This window comes from Anopheles maculipalpis, chromosome 3RL (genome assembly GCF_943734695.1).
Source record: "Anopheles maculipalpis chromosome 3RL, idAnoMacuDA_375_x, whole genome shotgun sequence".
Lineage (NCBI taxonomy): Eukaryota > Metazoa > Arthropoda > Insecta > Diptera > Culicidae > Anopheles > Anopheles maculipalpis.
This window is the reverse complement of record NC_064872.1, coordinates 10509154-10532227: the sequence shown is the minus strand read 5'-3', so window position 1 is coordinate 10532227 and position 23074 is coordinate 10509154. Positions and strand designations below refer to the sequence as shown.

At 41.9% G+C, this 23074-nt stretch overlaps 2 protein-coding genes across 2 annotated transcripts in view; one reads left to right on the top strand and one right to left on the bottom strand.

The window, feature by feature from the left end:
- The first annotated feature begins 520 nt into the window (after positions 1-520).
- On the top strand, positions 521-1994 carry LOC126565380 (alpha-taxilin). The gene is made up of 4 exons (XM_050222550.1): positions 521-1038; positions 1116-1262; positions 1343-1523; positions 1593-1994. Exons 1-4 carry the CDS (start codon positions 539-541, stop codon positions 1992-1994), a joined length of 1230 nt encoding a protein of 409 aa, XP_050078507.1. The 5' UTR covers positions 521-538.
- A 2764-nt stretch (positions 1995-4758) lies between these two features.
- The window catches only part of LOC126564262 (probable cyclin-dependent serine/threonine-protein kinase DDB_G0292550), a 100445-nt gene continuing 82129 nt past the window's right edge, over positions 4759-23074 (bottom strand). Inside the window, exons 2-7 of the mRNA XM_050221260.1 lie at positions 12954-13060; positions 12604-12700; positions 7085-7787; positions 6175-6460; positions 5595-6100; positions 4759-4877 (exon numbers count right to left, since the gene is read on the bottom strand). Of these exons, the coding sequence (XP_050077217.1) occupies positions 4765-4877; positions 5595-6100; positions 6175-6460; positions 7085-7787; positions 12604-12700; positions 12954-13060 (1812 nt within the window). The 3' untranslated portion in view covers positions 4759-4764. The remainder of the gene's footprint in view (positions 4878-5594; positions 6101-6174; positions 6461-7084; positions 7788-12603; positions 12701-12953; positions 13061-23074) is intronic.

Genomic DNA, 23074 nt, shown 5'->3' with positions numbered 1-23074 from the left:
TTAACGCCGGGAGCATCGAAATTAAGGTTTGTTGTGTTGGCATCCTGCTACTGTGACACGGATGCCGGGTATGGGTAATTGCTTTTTCAAAGGATATTGATCTAATAGAGTCATGATGTGAATTATAAGTGCAGTTTGAAAAGAACATCACCCAAGCAACAGACTATTTTATCGAGAATGTGTTCATATTAAATACGAATTCGATCACGCTTAAGGTGACCTCACTTGCGCTGAAAACTTGGTATTAAATGCTTGCGCTGCCCCTCTCCTTGAAAAGCATAACCAGCAAAGACGGTCTTTTGATATTTAGCTCCTCTGTGTCTGGTAAGTTGTACGTGTCTGCCAGGAATGCTCCGCTCTCCGCACAAAAATCAAAAGATGGACCTATTTGTTTCTCATGACCCGGTTTTATGTATGAATGTGTATTCAAGCAGATTCAAGTCTAACATCAGAATCAATTAACTGTTAACTGTAATGCATGAGAAATCCCTAACGAAAACTCTCCTCCTCCTTTTCAGAAGTTACCTCCAAACCTACCATGGATGGGCCCACTAGCAATGGAGAACACCGAAGCAGCAATGCGGAAGCGAAAAAACTCCTGCGAGAAGATAAGCAGCGTGAGGCAAAGATTGAAGAACAACTGTCCAAAGCACTGAGCGGTATGACGCTGGAAGAAAAGTATGCAGCCGTTCACAAGCGATTGGTCGATTCGGAGAAGGAAAACCGTCGCCTGGTGGCACTGCACAAGCAGTACGACCGTACGCTGGAAGCTTCCAAGCGTGAGAAGGAAAATCTTATCCTCGAGCACGATAAAATGGCCATGACGAAGACAAAGCTGGAAGGGCTGTGCCGGGAGCTGCAGCGTCAAAACAAAACGATCAAGGACGAAAGTTTGGCCCAGATTCATCAGGAGGAGGAAAAGCGAAAGCAAACGCAGGAAAAGTTCCAACAATCGCTCAATGAAATACAGGTGGTGATGAACGAGAATAATGACAAGAACATGAAGCTGAAGGAGGATAATATGGAGATGGCTAAAAAGTAGGACCGTAGGACTGCTTAGATTGGTAATAATTGGAAATTATTTACAAAATTATTTTTATTCCTCGCTCACGCAGGTTTAAGTTCATTCTTGAACAGTACGAATTGCGGGACCAGCAGATGGATAAGATGAACAAACAGATGGAGCTGGTCACACAGTTGAATGATGCAAAGCTGGCTAAACTTCAAATGCAAGCCAACAGCGAAAAAGAACAATTTCTCGCGTAATATAACTTGGCTAGTTAAAGCTATTTGATTTCAAAAAGGCACACTCTCTGTATGGCTTCCTTTTCCATTTCCACAGGGAGAAGCTTGTGCTAATGACTGAGCTGCAGAAGGTGAAAAAGCAGTTGGCCGATCTGCAAACGGTTGAGACGCATTTACGTGGCCAGGTTACCATGTACTCGGACAAGTACGGCGAGTTCCAGGACTCGCTCAAGAAAAGCAGAAGCATTTACGAAGGCTATCAGGAGGACATGAAAAAGGTTTTTGTTTTGCTGCGCTATCTTTGCTCACATCTATAAGCTAATTCTTGAACACGCACACCCTTCCAGATGTCGAAAAAGATGAAAACTCTCGAGAAGGAAACGATGGCATGGAAGTCCCGATGGGAAACGAGCAATGCCACCGTGCAGAAGATGCTGGACGATCAGATTGAGCGCGAAAAGCAGCTTACCAAAACGACACGACAGTTGTCTAATCTGCAGAAACTTTGCCGCACTTTACAGGCCGAACGGGCCACCTATCTGGCTGCGCTCAAAGAAGGCAACATACCCATCCCATCGTCCGATGGGGTGGAACAGGTAGAGCAGGTGGATAAATCAACAACCGACAAGGAAGTGTCTGTCACGGTTCAGGAGCAGCAATCCAATGACAATCAACTGAATGGTCACACGACTGATGATGCTGCCGAAGCAACCGTAACGGAGGACCAAGCACCGGCGGTGTCGACGTAGTTTCATAAAAGCCGCGCTGGAGTTCATGACGAACGTTTTTTTCTTTTAATTTATTGCACGTGTGTTTAATTTGCAACTAAGAGCAGGAATTTGGCATATTTCTTTCACCGTAGCGTAGCCAACGATAAACTCTAAAAAGGAATAAATCTTAAACCCTCATACCAACCAAGCAAGCTGCTGAACAGAACGGTAAATTTATTTATTTAATTCTGCTTTTAATTCCTGGTTACAGAAAATCAACTTAAAAGCTGAAAGATTATCTGATTGAGACAAAGGAGCGAGAGACAAGTGGATAAACTAAGGTGGAAATTGAACGGATGTTGAAGAAAGAGCATGTGAGTGTTTTCTATGGACTAGACAAGTTAAGCAGTCAAAGGAACGTCTAAAACGGAGAACAAAGTTTTCAAGCATATGAAGGCTGAGAAATTGCGATCCATTTGCCCAAAGTAAGTCCAGGTCAAGCCAATATTCTTACATCTCCTAATATCCTGTGACTCAGTTGTCTAGATGATGGAACAAATACTAGATGGTGAAGCATTGGAAAAGAATCCTTGAAGAACGAGGCCCAGTGGACAATGAGTCCTTGTAGACGATACTATGTCTTAGTCGGGGACGTCCCTTAGATGAGGAGATCCCCTGAAAAGAGAGCGACCGTGGACGAAAAAATCCTTTGGAGAAATGACGACAGTTTATGGTTGATTAGGCATCAAGGACGATAAAGACACACGTAGGACAAAGAGCTCTTTAAACAACGAGACCAACAAGTAGACAATCGTAATCTAAGGAGGACAAAATTTGTTGAAGGACGATCGTGCGAACTTCGGAAAGTATCGAGAATCCTGGGCGATTTAGGAGGAAGTGGAGAACAGCAGACAGTGCTTTCCGTGTCACGGGAGAGCATCGAATTCCGTCAGAGTAGAACACAAGGAGATCAAAATATTATAAAAGAGTGAGAGAAATTTGGATGTTTCCAGTCAATGAATCACGTAAACACAATTGTTCTCCATTTCTCCATCGATTTATTTAAAGTTTCCTAGTATTTTTACTTGTATCTGAACACGTATTTGTTTTCGAAATGTTTAAACTTAATATTTAGATGATCGCGTGGTTTTCTTTCACTACTTTCGTATTGTATTTTGTGCCTTAAGCAAAGAAGGGTTTTTGTTTTTCAAACGAAAACGATACAAAGCGATTTTTTGCGTGAGTGTTTGTTCGGTTGTGGATATAAAATCGTATAGTAAGGTGTAGTAAGTTCATGCTAGGGGTTATGCTATATGCTATGGTTGAAAAAAGATTTTTTCAATTTCGATCCTTTTTCGATCACCGCTCATACACTGCCGTACATGCAAGGCAAGAATGCTTGTTTCGATCGTTGTTTGCTGGGTATACAATTTTTGCTAACACCGAAACACAACCTTATCACGTTAAGCGTTAGCGCTTTTGAGAAAGTTTTTTTTTTGCTTATTCGGGATTTACGACAATCGTCTAACAATAAAACCGAAAGAGCTACTTAAGTTCTTACGTACTCTTATCACACCTACAGCCATGTACAGCAAGCATCATATTTGTATTTTTGTTCAAATAGTTTTCAATTTGCGTTTTACTACTTTTGGCTATTCATTTACATTCATTTGGATTTGTTTCCTTTTTTTTACAATTAAACGCATGCGTAAGCTATTTCTATAATCGGCGAGCGTATGTGATCGAACATATGTTCGCTTAAGCCATCCTTTCCTATTAGCACACAGTACCACACAACGCACTACTAATGCTACTACGTATTTGGATAATTCATATTGTGTTCGTGGAAAACTACTATGTTTAATAGGCCGAAGAGAAGGGAAAGTTTGTTGTCGAAATCTAAACTCGGAACTATGGTGAGTTCAACAAGTATTCGTTTAGCTGGATATTTTGTTCCAAAGGGAACGTTGGGAACGATTGGAAGACAAGTTTTCATTCAAAAAGAAAATCGTTTATATGATACAAAACCTTGGCAGGTGACGGAGAAGTCCTTGGTGACTACCCAGATCGCCAACTTTAAAAAATTCGTCAATACTCTCTGATAAGAGTTGGTCGGAAAAATCAAATAACACCAGCTTGTTAACATTTAACTTTAAAATGATAAGAATGAAGAGTGATCGAAAATTTGAGTTCAGCGAATGTGTAGCTTTGTAAGTCTTATTCTAGTGATTCAAATAGTTTGCAGAAGAATTTTCAACAAAAAGTATATATAAAAGGAGTCCACTATCAAACTTTATCTTCAAAAATTCCAAGCTCAGCCCTTCGAAGTTCAATATCCAGCTAGACGAAACGATCTGGACTCGCAGTACATAAAACTTAAAGCTCTCTACACGCACCTAATTACAACGAGAACGCAACAACGATAACTGGTTGGACCGTAAACGGGAGATACTGCTGGATGCTCGGTCGCGCTTGCTTGCTTCGGAGATAAACCCACAGTCACTGGGAAACTGTGCACGGAAACAGAAAGGTATATAGATTGACGAGCATTTTACTTCACTACAAAAGAGGTGCGGCAGAATCGATCCAATAAGGTAGGGTTTCTTCTCTTGCAAAATAATCTTCGAGCATCGAAGAAGAAGAGAAGCCACTCGCTAAGTGTGATAGCAAAGAATCGAACGCTAAAAAGGATGTAACGTCATCACGTGATCTTGCTTTCTCGATCCACGTTGCATCTGTCTATGAGCAAGCTTATTTTTCACGGATAAGGACAACGCATTTCTTGGTGGTGCGCACCATTCAGCAACAATTACACTCTGGTCGGTGGAGTGCCGAGAAAGGGGATGCGCTTCGGACTCGGTGTGTTGCTGGTCCACTGACGGGTGCGGGGTGGTGCTTGCTGACAATCGGAATAGGAACGATCTGCAAAATACAAAACATAATATGTGTTTTATTACGGCTTCCCACATACATTTGAATCCGTCCCAGTAATTTTGGATTACTTTCCGAACATTCCAAAATTAATTTAAAAACTTCAAACGATGATTTGAGAAATCGTCAATGAACTGCATAAATGTAGTGTTGTAAATACTATAAGTACTGTACGTGTAAGAGAAAAGACCCTAAGAACCACATCCTGCTTCTCACTATAGCGAACAGCCACTTCTCACTATAGTGAGAAATGCTCCTTTTTTTCGCTCCTGGGCAGGTAGTGAGTAAGTAGGCTTAAGTAGCAATAAGCTCACTTGTATATGTAGGTATCAGTCGCGTACGAAAAGTCAACGGGAACGGAAGTGTTTTTGACTCGGAGTCGGAGGAACATTTCGTTCCTTGTGTGCAAAACGTTTTAAGTGAGTAGAAAGTAAAATAGTACTAAATGTCATTAATTGTTCCCATGATAATTCTTCATGGGAGAAAGTACAAGAGAAATAGCGGTAAAAAAGGCACGCGCCAAGAAGTAGCGTCGGTACGCAGCATCACAACTACTACTACTAACACGTCGGGAGCGCAGAGCGATGTGCACACGATCATGCAGCACGATCGTGTCCGAGTGCTAACGTGCAAGAAGTAAGGGTATGGCTCGTCGTGTTACGGGTGATATTTTAACATAATTGGGAAATGGTTCAAAAACTTACGAACCTCTGAATTTCATTCCCTGCGATTCGTTGATGATTGCAGCCAGCGCCGGATGTTGCTGGTAGCGATCGCGCTGCGATCCGCTCCCGTTATTACCATTGGACGCCAGCATCACCGACCGATCGTTCAGTGTACCACCGTTGCCATTGTTGTTATTGTTGTGATTGTTGCCAGTACTGCCGGTACTGCCCGTGTGATTGTTGTTGTTGTTCAGCCCATTAAAATGCTGGTGAATGTTACCATTGCTACCGGTACCGTTCGGATGCTGTGCCACCACGTGCTGCTGATGGTGGTGATGATGTGAATGAAAGTGGTTAGCAGGATGATGATGGCCGCTGCCATTGTTGTTGATGTGATTGTTGTTGTTGTTGGTAGCGGCAAGGGCACCGTTGCTTCCGTTGCTGTTATACTTGCTCTGCTCGAAGAACTCTGCACGCACCGAGCGGATCGAGTTTTTGTTGTCCTCTGTGTTGCGAGTGCGCAGAATCTTCTGCTCCTGGACGCTGTAGCTAAAGGTAGGTGGAATAATACCATCATATTAATATTGCTTATAAAGTATTTCACTTCGCGCTTACACACTTACCGAGATCCATAACTGTTCAGATGATTATTGTTGGCGCTATTGCCGTTAAAGTTCTGTACATTCACGTACCCATGACGAATGCTGCTCGCCGGCGAGACAAGCGTTCCACGGGACGAGCTGATGCCGGTGTCGGTGGTTTTATCCTTGCCGAGAAAGCCGGATCCGTGTCCGTGATTGTTGTAGGCCGACGCAAAGTAAATGTTGTCCCGGCAGCTCGATGGACGGTGCGTGGATGGTGGCGTATCGAGTCCACTGTCACAACCAGTGTAATCTAAATCGGTGAGGACTGTGAAGTAGAAAATGATGGGATTAGTAAATCAGGAATTGAAGTGGGTTTGGCGAAAAATGTGTCCAAAGTGAGCAGTGAAACGATACTTTAGAATCGAGGATCACACACGAATCGGTGATGGACTTGGAAGCACCACAACTGGATGGAGTTGTGGAAGTAAAAGCAAAGCGTAGTCTTATATTTGGGAGTCTTAATTGGGAGAGATCCAATGCGTGAATAGAGTTGAAAGTGAGAGACCAGACAGATAAGACAAGGTCTGCGGACTCACTGGGGAGAAAACACACAAAAATCAATCTTTACTCTGGTGACCACAAAGGACAAGCTGAGCTATCGGGCCATATGTAATAAAATGGTCCAAATATAGTTCTTTTTATACTACAACACAATATTGCTGTACTATATCGAAGGCCACTGAGGCGCTGGCGTCACTGGCGTCTTGATGTTGGTCAGGATTGCTTCAAGTTTTACACAGAAATTATAAAGAATGAAGATCAACGCCGAGATCCATCAGAACAGTTCAGATGAAGCCACAATTTGTGTTAAAGCAGAAGGAGAAATTTCTTTTGGATCCTGGAGGAAAGAGGTTTTTGGCTCTATTGGAGCAAAACTCGGAATACTTACACGAATGACGACTACTGTCGTTCCCTCCCGGACCGAGTGGTCTTCTGTACAGATCGTCATTTTCCCGGTAGCGTCCACCTCGTCGCAGCTCCACCTCCTCCTCGAGATCGTCATGCAGCGTGTAGCTGTGATTGCCGTTGACAAAGTTGTCCGCCAGCTTCTTCAGCGGTGAGTACGGGAATCCATTGTACAGGCTACCGTTGTGGCTGCTGTACCCATTGCTTGACGCACCACCACCGCCCGAAAGGTTGTGGCGCGCGTTCGGCACCTTCTTCGGTGTCGAGTGGTTCGTGAGCAGCCCACTGCACAGCCCGTTCTCGTTGATCGAGCTCAGATCGGGCACGGAGTCCGACAGCAGGATGTGGTTGAAGCGTTGTCCGCCCGGTTTCTGGTGCCGGGACATTAGCCAATCCTCGATCGCACCCGAGTAGGTACCGCCGAGCCCGAGGTGGTTGTTCTGCAGCGAGGCCGCCGAAACTGGGGCCGCAAGCGAGGCGCGCGATCGTGGCCCTTGCGTGAGTCGAAGAGCACGACGCCGCTCCTTGCTGCTCAGCGTGCACTCCTCCAGCAGCTCGAACCAATCCTCCAGGCCCTGGTCGCTGCGCAACAGGACGCGTCCTTCTCGTGAGCCGAGAAGCAGGCCTATCGCGCTGTACGACCGCCGGTTCAACCATTCCACCTTTTCCACGTCGACTAGCTTGATCTGGGGAAATCGAGACAGATACGAAAACGATACCGAATAATCACAAATCATCATTAGCTAATTAGTGGCTATTTATTTGCTTCGGGAAGGGGAAGCGTCCGCAAAACGATAGAGCACAACATTAAAGAGTAAAAACCAGAGTTGGGAGAATGCACATTGTTCAATTCTAAATCAATTACGCCTGTCAGTCGTACATGGAGCCTAGTTTTTGGAACCCGGCGAACTCTCGTTTGTGTTTCATGTTCGAAACAAATTGATGACACGATTAATTAGGGCAGCAATTGAATTCCATTGAAAGCCGATTTTCGAGTCCGCATTGCCTGTTCAACTCTGCTCTGTTGAAACAGTAGCGATGCTGATTGCAGAAGATAAGAAGAATTGATTTCAATTCATTCTGAAAAATCAATCGCTCGGTTAAATTTTATGTTAGCGTTAGAACATCAATTGTTTTAATGAATGCTCCTCATGCTTTCTTTATCTATTCCTGCTTTTCCAGCGTCTCTGTTACGGTTTTAATTGCATGTAATCAGTTTCAAATGTCTGTTTTCAATGCTTAAACCATTTGGTTTATTTGATAAAGGATGTTTTTAGAACACTGTAAATATTTCTAATGATAGCCACTCCTTCTCGCACGACCCTTGAAGGGTTAAGGGCCAATACTTAGTCATGGATATCGACATGACTCAATACATTTGCTTTTTCTGGGCTTTACGACCTACCAGATCACGAAACCTGTCGATACTTCTACAAATCAGCCTTTGTTATGGCAGTTTAAATACTTTTTTCAATGTCTTAAGTAGAATGGTGGACATTTCTCGACGAGACGGTCCAGGATTGGGGCAGTATGGCGTATCCTATTTCATCCTCACTCAGTAGCTCGATGGGTGGAGACCGCGGTTGCCTCAGTCGTCTTATAAGGGGCCCCCGTGTTGGGAGCTCAGCAGTAGCAAGGAATCGTACTCGGGGCCCCATATTTTGAGGCCCCGCTGAAGGAAAGCGTCAATGTACGGATGTGTCCAGGGGCCTCGGTGCAGCTTGTGTCAAGTGGATCCCTCTCACTTCTACATTTTTAATTTTAATGGACCCCGATATCCATTCCACCAAGCGCCTCCAAACAGCTTGGTCTGCTGCTGGTACTGGAGCGCAGGCAATTATTCTGAAATAATGGCAGGCCATAACCTCTAGAGGTTGTAGCAAAAAAGAAAAAAAAAGTTATTGGCTCTCAGTTGTTGAAGAGTAATCGTTTATTGAGCATTCTTCATCTTCTGGGCTTAATGTCCTACAATTCTAGGCCACGTCAGTCGATGAAAGGCTTACTAGACTTGCTGATACTACGGAGCACGATCCAAATGAGATTTGAAATCGATTCAATATATGTTATTCTCTAATAGACGTCTTTGTCAGAACCATAGATGACGTGTTTCTGGTAACAATGTCCATCTTGTTCAGAATAGTCTTCACAATTCCTTCAATATATACATTGATCTGTGGACTCGTGTCTTGTAACGTCTTATATATCAGATGAAGCTACCATGCGATAATTATTCACTTGTTCTGGCTCTATCGATTGAACGGATATTGCTGTCATAATTTCATGGAGGTTGTTACTCAACTCGTAAAAAGAGACTAGCTAAGTAAAGAAGTAATAAAATTTCAACAATTAAAAAGCAAATGTATTCATCCGCCAATGAGAGTTCATTTTGTTTGATGGGAACCATCACAAACTACAACGGAAATCCAAGTTATTCGATGTGTGTGAGAGTTGATTGCTTCTGAACGTATAAAATGCACCGTTTTCCTCTAATCCCTCCCGATCAAAATCCTTCGAGATTTGAGAAACACAATCACGATAATCATTACACCCACCGTAGTACAATGGAACGGCAGATATCCTCACGACGTGTGGTACGTGTTTGATTAACGAACGCGAATCGAATATGGACAAAGGCCCTCCGGTGAGAATATGGAAGCTGGATTTTCTGATTGAGGTTCAGCTCTTATCCGCTTTGATGCAGTGTTCTACCAATAACCCGTCGTGGCTTGTTTGTGAACCGAGCAGTGAACTTTATTATGCCATCCGGACAACTTACCGACTTGCTGAAGGTTCAAGCAGCAGGTAAGCGTTTGTTGAATCGTTTTTTTTTTTTACGGTTCACTTCTTACCTCGTTTCAGCTTTCCGTTAAATGATTTTACATCCCAGTGTAATCCATCGGGCGGCCCTCCCAGGAGGCTTCTAAAAAGACCCGGTGTGCGCACTTCGCAAGTCGACGACAAGTGTCCTGCATGAACCCTGGCCAGACAGAGCAGCATGGGTGAATCAATTAAAAGCAATTTATATGCACTCCATTGAACAAACATTTGATTTTTGCAAGTGCAAAGCGCACTTAATTGCATTTCCACAACTCCTGTACGATTTTTCACATCACTTACCCGCCCCGTTTTTTGTTCGCCATTTTCTCAGCCTCATTCCCGTAAGCATCGTGGCACAGGCAGCTGCAAGCAAGCAAGAAGCACTTTCCATCCAAATCTATTGCCTATAACGCGCCCCCGGTATACCGGCAGACGCTTTCTTCGATGCACTTTACCGCCTTCATTGTTTACATACGTGCGAACCAACCACCCAGACGCGACACGATACACGAACACCAAAGCCATCGACAGTGGCCGCACAACACGTTTCAACTTATCGGGGCACGGGTTTCCGCTTCCGCTGTTGTGCGAACGGGAAAAGAAGACAGTGCAGACTGCGCTCGGTAGCAACTCGATCGTGAAAATGTGCGAAAATGAAATTTTTTTCATCCCAACCCGGACACCACCGCACACGGATAGGCGTTTTTTTTTTCCGTGCGTACGTGTTGCACTTTTCTTTTGCAACGGAACGCATTGATTCGTGGGCTGGGCACCACCGAGCCAGACGGGTGATGATGACGACGGCTGACGATGAATGCCATCATCACCGGCAAGGATACCGACGGCTCTAGGAGGAGAACCACATTGCAGAACTTATAGTCAAACAATGGTGTGAAGCGTTCTTGAGCGTCTGTAAGCGATCGATGCGTACGATGGGGTTTGAGGGTAAAGATGGTTCCACTGCACGCACTATGTGGCAATGCAATGCGTTTTTTCGAATACTGTGCAATTTGTGGGGAATTTCATTAATAACTGGCATGTTTGTGGGCACTAAAACTGTATTTATGGTGGGTAAGAATTAAGAAGATCGACCGTAAAAAATCAGTTTCAACTGTTGTTACATCGTTCTTATTATGGTTGTGGTTTTGAGATAACCTACAGGCATTTTATAATATGTTTTAACACTTTCCCGTTCATTTTTGTTGAAGCTGTTGTATCGATTACTGAAGCTTTTCTACAAAATATTGAATTCGAATTTATGCTACAGTTTCTTGACTGTATGTTCTTGCATTTTCTTGATATTGTAGAACATTTAAATTGGAGAATTATATTTAAAGAATTTGACATTCTTGTAAACCCTTTCGATGATCGGCGTGACCTACAGTATATCGTTAAGCCGACGAAGAAGCAGAAAGCAAAACGAGCACTTTTACTTTGAAAAAATACAGTAACGGACAAGGGATTCTGACCACTTTTATAACCGATTTTTAAAGTGCTGCTTTCGATACTTTTACTTGGTATAACTTTAACCAAGTTAAGTAGAATATTTATTAGCATCTGAACTACTTATAGCAGTTTTATTTTCGTCCTTAAGTTCATAAATGTATCATGAATGATTATATAAAGATGCACCATGATTCATTGTGTAATAACTACAAAATTTAAAAAAGTTTGAAAAATGTTGAGGCCTTAAAAAAGCCAACTATTTTTAGCAATACGGCCAGAAATAAAAGAAAAAGCTAACTATTTTAATATATTAATTTTTTGTTTGAATTTTCTAATTTATTAATGGTCTATTGAATTTTGACCATATTTTGTTCAGAATGGCAAAAGGGACGAAGAACCAATTAAATGATTTATCCAATGATAGGAACGTTTCCTCAAAGTTTTCCATTAAAATAAAAAAAATATAAATAAAATTAATGATAAAAATTTGGAATAAAATTTGTAAAATTTAAGACAGATTGTAAAATTCATGAAAGACTATAAAAAACCTCGAAATGAATTTTAAAATATCTGAAAAAGTGTAAAACAAATGCTCCAAATCATCATGTTTTTACACTGTTATATGCCTCAAATCAATTCGCTCATGAGCGTGCAATAATTTGTTCGTAATCCACAACTTAACTCTAACTGTTGTGTCTGATTCTGTTGCATTGTGCTCAAAACGAGTCCTCCTCACAACGTACTGGACTGGCATGTCATTCACCACACAGATGGCGCGCCATCGGACCGAAATGCACTTGCATTGATGCACACCGGACCGTTCGGTAGGGAAAAATCACATTCAGAAAATGCTAACCATCGAACCGGTAACAGGTAAACATGCACTTCGATGGTTGATCGAAGTGGGTAAACAAACGTTTGCAACACGCATTTTTGCACTTCATAGCACCTCGACACTGCCAGTTAGCATTAACGACCCAACCAGTTCGGTCCGTCCGGTAGCGTTCCAAGCTTCTGGCGCTTTATAATGCGCTCTGCTCTCCCGGCACAGTCGAAAAATCGTTCCACGCTGGATAGTAATTATGTTAACATTTTCCTACCGTGACACCGACCGAGCGGTCAGGTTAGCGTGTCCCTAGCTCCCATTTACAAAATGTATAAAACACACCTTCGGACCGTTCGTAGCGCTAAAACACCAACCGGAACACCAGCGAACGATGGACGATCGCTCGTACTTACCTTAAATATAAACTGTCCCATGTCGGATATCTTCTCCGATGCGGATCCGGTGGCTCGTTTGAAACAATTGAGATAATCACGTGTTAGGATGAAGTATCTGAAATGAGTATCAAAATTAACGGTCCATCATTAGTGGCATGGCATGGCAAAAGCATTCGTAGCGAAATCGGAACCTAATAGCATCCGGCGAGGAAAGAGCATGAAATTAATAAAATTCTTCGTTCTCTGCACCGCCCTCAGGATTAGGGAACGTAAAGTGACATCCGGTTTGTTTATTTTTCTGTTAAGGATTTGCTAGTTGAAATGGTTTAAATTTATATCGACATTGAGCGCACCCGTTAAGTACGTACCTTTCCTTCCAGCGAGAGAAAAGACGGTCACGCTGCTGCCAGAGCAGTCCTCGTTTAATCGGACCGGTCATTTGCGCTACTGGAATACGTCCAATTAGCAGCGATTTCTGTAAGGAAGAGAGACAAAAAGATGGTTTTAGTAAGAAATGTAATTATCTTTCGTTTTACCGCTTTTTACTGAAATCTTTTCGAACAAAACTGTATCATTAGCGTAAACCTTTCATGGCACCTTTGCCAAAAAGTTTTAAAATCCCCACAAAATAGTTACAAACATAAGTACAAGCTAAATGTAGACCCTTCTTAGCTTCTTGCCCAGTAATCAAAAACTCGACTGGAAAGCTACGACCAAAAAAAATTATGAAAACAACCCCGCCGATTCGTACTCCACAAACCTTCTTCACCCACAAGAGGGGAAAAGTAAATATTGAAATCAAGGTTAATTTGCACATTCATTTGGCTGTAAAATTTAAGCGAAGACACAGAGACACGATAACGTGCGCACAAAGTGGAAAAGTTGGTCCATTTCCGGTGGAGGCGATCTTGTGTTGGCGGTTTCTACATTACCTCTACTTGCGGTGGCTTTCCTTTTCCCCCTAGCCACACCACAAGTTTCGGCACCACCCAGGGGGATCAGGATGTACTATCAGTTGACAGGGGTCTGAGATCTCTTGGTTCATTATTTTAATTTAAATTACTTTTTCTCGCTTGGACGGTGATTGGAGTGAATTAAATCATGTCGGCGAGTAGTTCTTCGGTTCCTTAGGTTGCTGCTTTTCGGTCGTTTTTTATTTCGCTGAGTTCGAAACGTGATGACTTTGCTGTAACCGTGGGGAAGGTGTAAAAAATTGGTGATGATGTAAAATTATGATGATTAATGTGTAACTTTCCTGTTGCTTGGCAAACTTTGTACGGGATTGCACCCAGTGAAATACCCCGTTTCTATTGCAAGCGGTCAACTGAGGGTAATAGCAATTATGAATATTTTACGTCAGAAAAACGTATGTTTGATTGGTTTCAATTATTAAATGCAAAAAAAAAATGAACATAAAATTGATTTATGAGAACACGTGCTTTGATGGAGGCGCATGGTGTTTTGTACCTATCGCGGGAAATTGAAGCTAATTATTCTAGAAATTTGTATCACAAGGTGGATAAATATTATATTGAAGTTTCAATTTCATTTATTGTTGAGATGAAACTCCAGTTATTCTTAACATTTCGGATTGATAAAGCTCCATTTCTAAACAATGACGGACCAAAAATAGCTCTGCTGTCCTAGTGTTTGGTGGAATATTAGTATCAATCGAACACACGGATATCAAAATTTCCTCATAATAGCATTAAGAACATGAAACCAAAACATCAGAAATCACTTGTACGTTCGTTTCCTCACAACGCGTAGCCACACTGTTTATACTGTCTTTATCCCAGATTCCGTAGGCCAAAATACACAACACGTTTGCCCCCAAAAACCGGAATGGAAATTCACACATGCCCAAATGCTCTATCCTGCGAAAATGTGTAAACGACACCGTCCATACGTTGCCCATTACGGCGATGTAAACATCTCCATGCACCATTAATAACGGACCGTCGTCGGGCTGTGGGCGAAAAGGTGCTCAACCCCCTCGACCCACACATTTCGGGCGGCAAAAAGTCAAGCGGATATCATCCGCTTTACAAAAGCGCCAACGATAGCAGACACACACACACACACATGACATGGAGCCCTGTGTCACGCGTGTACGGTGGAAGGTGATAATGTTGTAACATGCCACACATGACACGGGACGACACGGTGTTTGTGACAAGGGAAAGTGATACCAGAGCACATAACATAAAAAGAGTAAAAACGAAACGGCTTGTTTGCCAATTCACTCATTGACGGTAGTATACGGGGTTTTTTCGTAGTATACGCGGTGCCTTGCGGACGACTGTCGTCTACGTAGAAAGTGCTTCTTCTGTCAACATATACACGAGACGAGAAGGTGTAGTGGAACGAATTTCCTTTTTCCAAAACCGACGGATTCAAAGAAGGTTACGGCACAAAAATAGCCACGGCCACGAAAATATTGAGTGATTAGTAAAAGATAAAGCCGCAGAAGCATTCATGGTGTAACTCTGCACAGCTCCTAGCATAAGTATATGAGCATTATTCCTAGCATAATTATATTACAAAATAAGACAAAAGTTATGCTGCGATACAAAGGACGTGGTGTTTGAAAGCAAAGCCTTTTAGTACTTTTTTAAACATTATCCGAATTTTGTGAATTTTAAAGAGGATCTCTTTTAGACAGATCAACAATCTGCTGCACTTCCGAATAATTTTTAAAATAAGATTTCACATCTTAAGAGGCATTTCTGGCAGTTTGGCAAGGTCAAGTAAGAAATTAAAAAGATGCTTCTTCAACTTGAATGGAATCAATATTGTGTCACTAATCCCTGTTCCATTTTATCTTGAAGAGAGTTAGGAAAATAATCGAAATTTGCTTTTTCCAGCCGAAATTTTTATAAAATTTGTGCTTTTTCTGTTTCAAGCCCAACAAAACTGAGGGAATTGTAAATAAAAATTCCCAAGAATATAGTATTATGCGTACGAAGTAAGAGTGAGTGAGTGAGTGATTTAAATCTTTCCAGTGAATGAATTAAATGAACTCCTCACAAAGAGGCAAAATCACTCTAAAGGAGTTAATAGTTGTCAATATTATTCGAATGACAGAAGAGTATTTCATAGAAGAGTAACAAATTATTTAATTATAATTTGACTAACAAATGAGCTGCCGAAAAAGAATTTAATCCCAACAGATAAGGACTATGAATAAATTCTTTGAAGTAATTATTAATTCTTTCATCGGCTAGTTGGATATTCAGTTCTCAGTACGGGGTGTTAAAAAAATCCTTAAAGTTTTAATATTATTCACAAAAGAAGCAAGTGCCTCTATAGTTATGCTAGACACTGTATTATTGACTTTTTATTGCATAAACCCAAGCACAACAAAATAGGTAAAGTCGTTGCAAGAATGGGGCTAAAATGGGGCCCTACTTTTGTCACGATAATTGCCCCGTAGTCAGAAACGGATGGGGCAATTTTGTTTACCACAAATTATGACGTCACAAAATTTTTGACGTCATGAAGATGTGCAAAAAAATTGATTTGTGTATGCTGTTTTTTTCTCTTTCGCACTGCTTGTTCGTTCTTCCATGCTTTTTGCTCTGTTTCTCTTATGGATCAAGGTAGCTGCTTTTGAGCCTGTGTGTAGAGGAGAGATTGAAATATGCAGTACTGTTTTTTCTGGATATCTAGAGGTGAGCAGGAGAAGTGAGAATTGAACTGTAGAGAGAAGAGATTGAAATATGCAGTACTGTTTTTTCTGGATATCTAGAGGTGAGCAGGAGAAGTGAGAATTGAACTGTGATTATTAGTGTATAATGCATATTTACCATATGATTTGCTGCGGCGGTGATGCGATGGTCCTTTTTAGTCGTGATAATCTAGTGTGGATCGGAGTAGGTTTTGTTTTACATGCGCTATATAGGATCGCAAGTTAAAGAAAATGTGTTTTTTGTGTACATTCTTGTATTTGTATTTGGTAAATGCAAAACTAGCAAACTATAATGAATATCATTGTTGAGTTTCAATGATCCATGGTTTTGTTAAGAATCGTCGTGGTGGACCGTGATGTAATGCATCGCCTTTATTCATTATCATCTTTTACTATTTAAGCAAAATGCCGCTGGACAAAGAAACAGATGATATGACGTTTTCATCTGAGTACAACCAATTTGTCAAGGATCGATCGAAAGGTAGCATTCAAATTGCATTTTGTATGGTTTAAACAGCTTTTTATAAATATATTGAAATATTGTGCGTTAGCTACTGACACTGGAAAGGAAAATACTGTTCCAATTGCAAAAGGTATGTTAACGTGGGAAAAATTGTATTAACTACTTTGTTAGTACTAAAGTCCGTCGAAGGATTCCGATTTGTCCACAGAAAAGTTTTAGCGGTTAAAGGAACTTTAACGTTGGCTTTTTTAAAAAGCTTTCAAATTATGTTTATGGAGCTATGCGACGCGTTGGTGGAAAGCGCGCAGTAACGAATTCCATCAACTATTGACATTTTATCGATAATTTGATTGAACGTATCGTCAGTGTTGATTTCATTCTCATCTCACAGGAAGAACAGCAATCGATGTAGTCAGCCAATTCGACATATTCTTCTTCGGTCTGGTTCATATTTGGTACTGGACTTTGTTCTGGGGTTGGCGATGAGCGCTGCATTTGATGGTTTAAATTGCTCGTGGCTATATTTTGGGTATGTTGTAAATAATAATATAACATTAACACTACGATGGAATCGAACTTTATATTCGTTAAACTTGTGTAATAAAGTCAACTAACATGGTTGGCTTGGTCCTGCATCCTGATTATCCTTTTCAGTAGGTTCCAGTGCCATATACTTTGCAGCTTGGCGATAAAACATGCCAGATTTGCGCAGACGTTTTAAGTCAGCCATTACAAAAACGGTAACAACACTTTCAAATAACACTATTTTACAAAGATCTCTCAGCTGGACCAACACCCAAGAAATAAACACCTATTATAACTGAACTGAACAACTAAATACTTTGTGAGATAATGATTTTTCCTGTATTTAAAAAATATTTGTTTCTTTTAATATCAAAGAGTTACAAACTTCATGGCACCAGAATATTTTTTTCGCTTTCACCTCCTCCGCCGTCTGGCGTGATTTCAGACGGTTACGCGTTTAAAGGTACGAGGCGTGTATGTATGCGTTTGTGTGTGAGGTATAGCAGTGCAAGCAAGGGAAAACACCCGGCGTATACACACATGTATCGATACCTTTCAGAACAAAAATTTACTCCGTCTATACTGTCCGTGAGTGCGAGAGGAATGACATACGAGTTTGAGCGAAATGTAAAACCAATGCATCGATGTGATCTAGACACAACATCGATATCGTTGGCAAACAAACATTGCTCGGCCTATCTCGTCTGTAAGTGCGAATGAAACAGTTATACGAGTGTGAACGAAACACAGAATCGTACGGTTACGGCAAATCCAAAACCTCATGACGTCACAGAATACTCGTACATAAGTGTAAACAAGTGAGCTAGACGATTTAGAGCAAGACACACGCTGTTTTGCCCCGTTCGTTTTGGTTGGGAAGTTCCGTGACCGGGACACGCAATCAATCTACCACTTAGCCACACACAAAACAACAACAAACCACTCGACTGTCGAGGGAGCGTTACGGAAAAGTTTAGCAAAAGTTGAGCTCCATACACGCCCCCATCCCTTTGGTTCGATGCGCAATACATAATTGTTCCGTGTTGAAATAATCTACTCATCCAATCCCAATCAACAAAAGCATAACTTTTGAGATATTTCTACCTTCTGTTTGTCCACATTTGCTGAGGCTCATGCAGGGTAAGTAGATTAAGTACTAGGAAAATAAATAAAATAGGCCAACCAATTGCCCCCTCTGCATCCGCTCTCCGTGCAGTAAATTCAATTTGATGGGATGGGTCCTACTCCGGCAGTGTGTCAAGCATAGAAAAATAATCACCTTTACCAAGAATACACGAAAAGCTTTACAGAAAGAGAACACATTATACAATCGATGTGCCACATCTTCCTCGAGGTGGCAGTGTGTAGCAATAGAAATCCTGGCCATAAATTTTACCCCAAGAAGTGAGACGATTTTTCCTCGGCTAGAAAAAAACAACAAAACGTGCGCCTCGCACCACGGACAGATTAATATCAAAGACTTTAATCTCGTCCCCGGACAGGTAGACATGAGAAGGCGTATGCTTCTTCAAACAAATGGCGCAACAAACGGCTGTTCTGGTTCGATTTGCTGCTATATTTTGTTCGAAAAAGTGGTGACGGTGGTGGGCCACTATCTTGGTGCAAAACAGGAAGATGGCTTTCTCCATCAATTTGCTGCTTCCTCGCTAAGAACGAGCCCAAAACGAGCATTGCAGTCAAAAGGAAAGGGATAGGAAAACATGGGGAAAAAAGAGCAAAAAGGAAAGTAAGCGGAAAATATTAAACATCCAATCATGTTCTTCATCATTATCATCATCATCATCGTCGTCGTCGTCCGCAAACGGTTGTCGTCTTCTGTACGGTTTATCCTTAAAGAGGGGGGGGGGGGGGGGTGTACGTCTTTTACGCTCCTACTCGTAAGATTGTTTTGTTGTGTTCTGGTTGAATGGAAGGCATCGGTAATGAATGATCAAAATGATTCGTTTTTATTTTCTTATACACGAGTAGGGAAAATGCTAACAATTTTCTCTTTCAATCATGCATGGTGCTGCTGGTGGTGGAAGTATTTCCTCCATTATACGGTCTGCATTCTCCCAAAGAAAGCCTCGGTAAACGAACGGCTAAAAGAATTATGTTTCATGTTGTTCTAGCCTCTTTTCCATCAGCCTTGAAAGACGTAAGCGAACGTCTTGGCTCTATCTCTCTCTAGGCCACAAATTCGCGCTCGGTCACAACTTAACTCCCTCGAACACAGTGGAGCGGGAAATGCAACGGAATTGTAATACACGTTACCAAACTGTTCCCGAAAACATCCACTTACGAATAGCGGTGAGAAACATTCTGCTATTTTCTGCCGGAGGTAATGTTTTGTAGAACTTGTGCACGGTTGTTACGTGCAGATAAAGTGCATGTAACAGAAGGGGAGAAGTTCGCCAAAGGAAGCAACTTACACTGGATACGGTTGTTCGTGGATCGTGCACCATGCACACAGTTGCATGGAAATGATGGTATTGTTTAATGGAAATTATCGATTGCAATTTATAACCGAGCAGACATTTAATTTCAAACTTTATGCCCTGTTTTTATTTGAAGCGAACGGAGGATTCCCTTTCCGCCAAGCCGTAATGTTGCATGGTGCTGTAATGTTGTGTTTATTGAGAAGTTTTTGTGCTATCGGTTGACTGTGGTACAAATAAATGAGTTGATAAATAATAAATGATTCCATTTCCAATAGCTTAGGGCTCATGTTACTGAACTAAAATCGTTACATTATTATCAATTGAACTCTGAAACGAATTGTATTGAAAAATGGCGTCGGACAATGATATATTAACGATAAAAATATTAAAAATGAGCACAAAGTTAAGGTAGTTTTTTTTTGGCTAGCAAAGAGTTGAAAACGAAAAAAAAACTCGACCTTATCAAGATACAAAGAAATAACTTTGAAGTATGGTAAAAAAGCCAAATAGCGACAGAATATTAGATCAGACTAAATAGTAATTGCTGTGAGGCGATCACGTCAGATTGGCAATATCTTGAAAAATTATTGTTTAATGCACTACTCCTTGCCTGTCGAATTGATAATGTCATGTCAAATATGTGATTTTAAAATAAACTTTCTTCATCTACGATTCAAATTTTTAAGGCATTAATGCTTCGATCCCAATCCATGTTAACTTTCATCTCACAGTGCTATTTTCAATCTTCTGTAGCGCAAATTTATACGAAACATAGGGAAGGACCCTTAACTGTAGTGTTTATCTGTAGGGCATTTAATGGGCAATTGCCAAGGTACTTCCAAGAAACAGCCCAAGGACATAAGCAGGTTTAGGCTCCCATCGACGGCTGCACCCGATCCCTGACAGGTTAGACTCCAATTGATCATGAGAGGCTCTCATCACGTGCCCAACCATCGTATCCTTCCGAACTTTTGACTACCGTCAGTATATCAGCGCCGCCAAACAGCTCAGCTAGCTCGTGGTTCATTCTCTTGAGTCACACGCCCTACTCGCACACATCGCCAAAGATAGTCCTTAGCACCCGCCGTTCGAAAATGGTGTCCTTCGTCAGCATAGTCCAGAGGTTGCTCCTCTAGAGGACTAGGACTATTTTTGGAATCTTCTGGATCGTAAGAGTTTGTGGAGCCCGTAATAGGCACTTAGTTGTCCGAAGCTACGATCGTAAAAAGGTAGCAGAACTACCTCAAAATCGTAGCCGTTGGATTTCTCCATCTATTGAAAATCGTGCCCCGCATGTCGAAGCCCACGATTCGCATGACACCTTCCAGATCGCTGTTAGTTAAACAGCTAACTGGAGAATCCGTCACCTTCGTAATCGCTTGGCCAATCAGTTGGTGAACGAATCTTCATTCCTCAAAGCTTCGAAAATCTTGCAAATCTGAACCTGAGCCTAAAGGTTGCTGTGGAATGCTGTGGAGGTTCTTATTTGTAGGGAAAAATATATTACATTGTACTTTGATTCTCTCAATAAGTCATACTGTTGAAGTTCGTCCCTTTCATTCACAAACATTCCCAATCTCAATCAAAAATTATTTGGGACTCATAATTAACAATTACTGCACAAGTTTAATGTTAAAAGTCCTTCATAAATAATCATTCCTCTTGCTGCGTTTCTTATGATGCGGCATTTTTCACTCTATTATTCTTAACTGCAATTGTTTGGATAGCAGTCAAAACTGGCAACTATCACGCAACCTGAGGTTTAAAATTACCTCCTGAAAAACGCAATTTCCTGCCATGGAAACAATAAATGGCAGGCTACAACTTGCAACTCGGAAACCAAGGACAATGCTGCTGCTGTTTACCGAGCGGACGACAATTGTGCTTTGATACTATTTATAAATCAAAGTTTTCCAATATATCACTCCACTTCGTTTGTAGTTGCAGCAGCAGCAGCAGCAACATCTGTAACCTGACACCCAGTTGGTGCATGATAGGAAGAGACCAACTTTACGAAACGCCTTCAAACCGTTGCCGAGTAATCGTGCCACACTTCAAAACATCATCTTCCGGTGGCATCTTTAACTTTCTTCTGACTGTCGGTAAAGATTTTCCGCCCACCAACTTCCGCTTCCGAACCGGATCGGATCGGATGAAATTGGTTTGATTGCTTGAAGGAGACCGACGGGGGAATGGCAAGCAAGCAAGACTCGATGAAAAGTGTACCACACAAAAACCCTTTCGGTCGGTTCTAACCGATTGTTTTTCTGGTGTGTTGAGGTTGGTGTTAAATTTGTCATAATTGAAAAAGTTGCCCATTGAAATCTCCCGATCAATGAGGAGAAAGCAGCACCGATAGTAACCGACAGTAGACACTGTCAGCTGCTCACATTATCTCCGACCACGACCAACGGGGTGGGTGTGGGCATGACCGTAAAAGGATGTTCGTCCAACGGAACCGACGTGGTGAAGATCCGTTTTCACAGTTCCACACAGTCGGGGTGTGTGTGTGTGTGCGATTGGAATTCTTCTTCAAATATTTACAAACGTCTTGTGGTTTAATGCTCCACACGGCTGAAGCACTTTATTGAATTAGTATAAGTTGTTTTGGGCTTCGATTCTGGAACACTGATCGAACGAAGCTTTTGGGAAGAGCAAGAGGGAGATAAAGAGAAGCTCCTGAATGGGGAATTTGTTCCTTCCTTGCGCATTTGTACTTCCGCAAAACGCACACCTCCATAGTGGCCGTACATAACAATCCTAGAACTAAAATCCCATTGCTCACACCCGGGGCGGGCGCCGGTTCTATCGGTTTTGGTTCGGAAATGGCAAGACAAAGATTTACGTAACTCGTTCGACTTTCGATGCGTTTGCCGCAAGGAACCGGCGGAAGAAGTACTTCTCCGCCGGGAATTATTCGTAAGATGGAGAGTGTTTTCCCACACACGCTGTCTTGTGACGTACGCTGTTTAGTGAAAATTCGTCCTTAAAATTAAAGTGTGCAATCGTGCCAGGATGCGCGCCATCGGAAGCGGACGCTTTCAGTGCGACACCACCATCATCTTCACGAGCGGTAATTGAGTTTTGGAGTCAGCAAATAGCGACCACGATGGATAAATCTCGTACCGTGCCAGGATCGAAACCGAGATAAATATCCAACAAACAGCACACCGTGCCACGGATCGTACGCGCGGGATTCCGGGTGTTCGTTTTCCTAAATTAGTTAATATCAAATCATGCGGCTGTCATCCTTGCCACTGCCGTCGTCGTGTTGGTGCTTGGGGTGCTGCGTGTGCTACGAAAAGCAAACCATTTTTGACATAATTTATGCATGCTGGTCGCATTCAGCTTGCCGCTCTTTTTCCATTT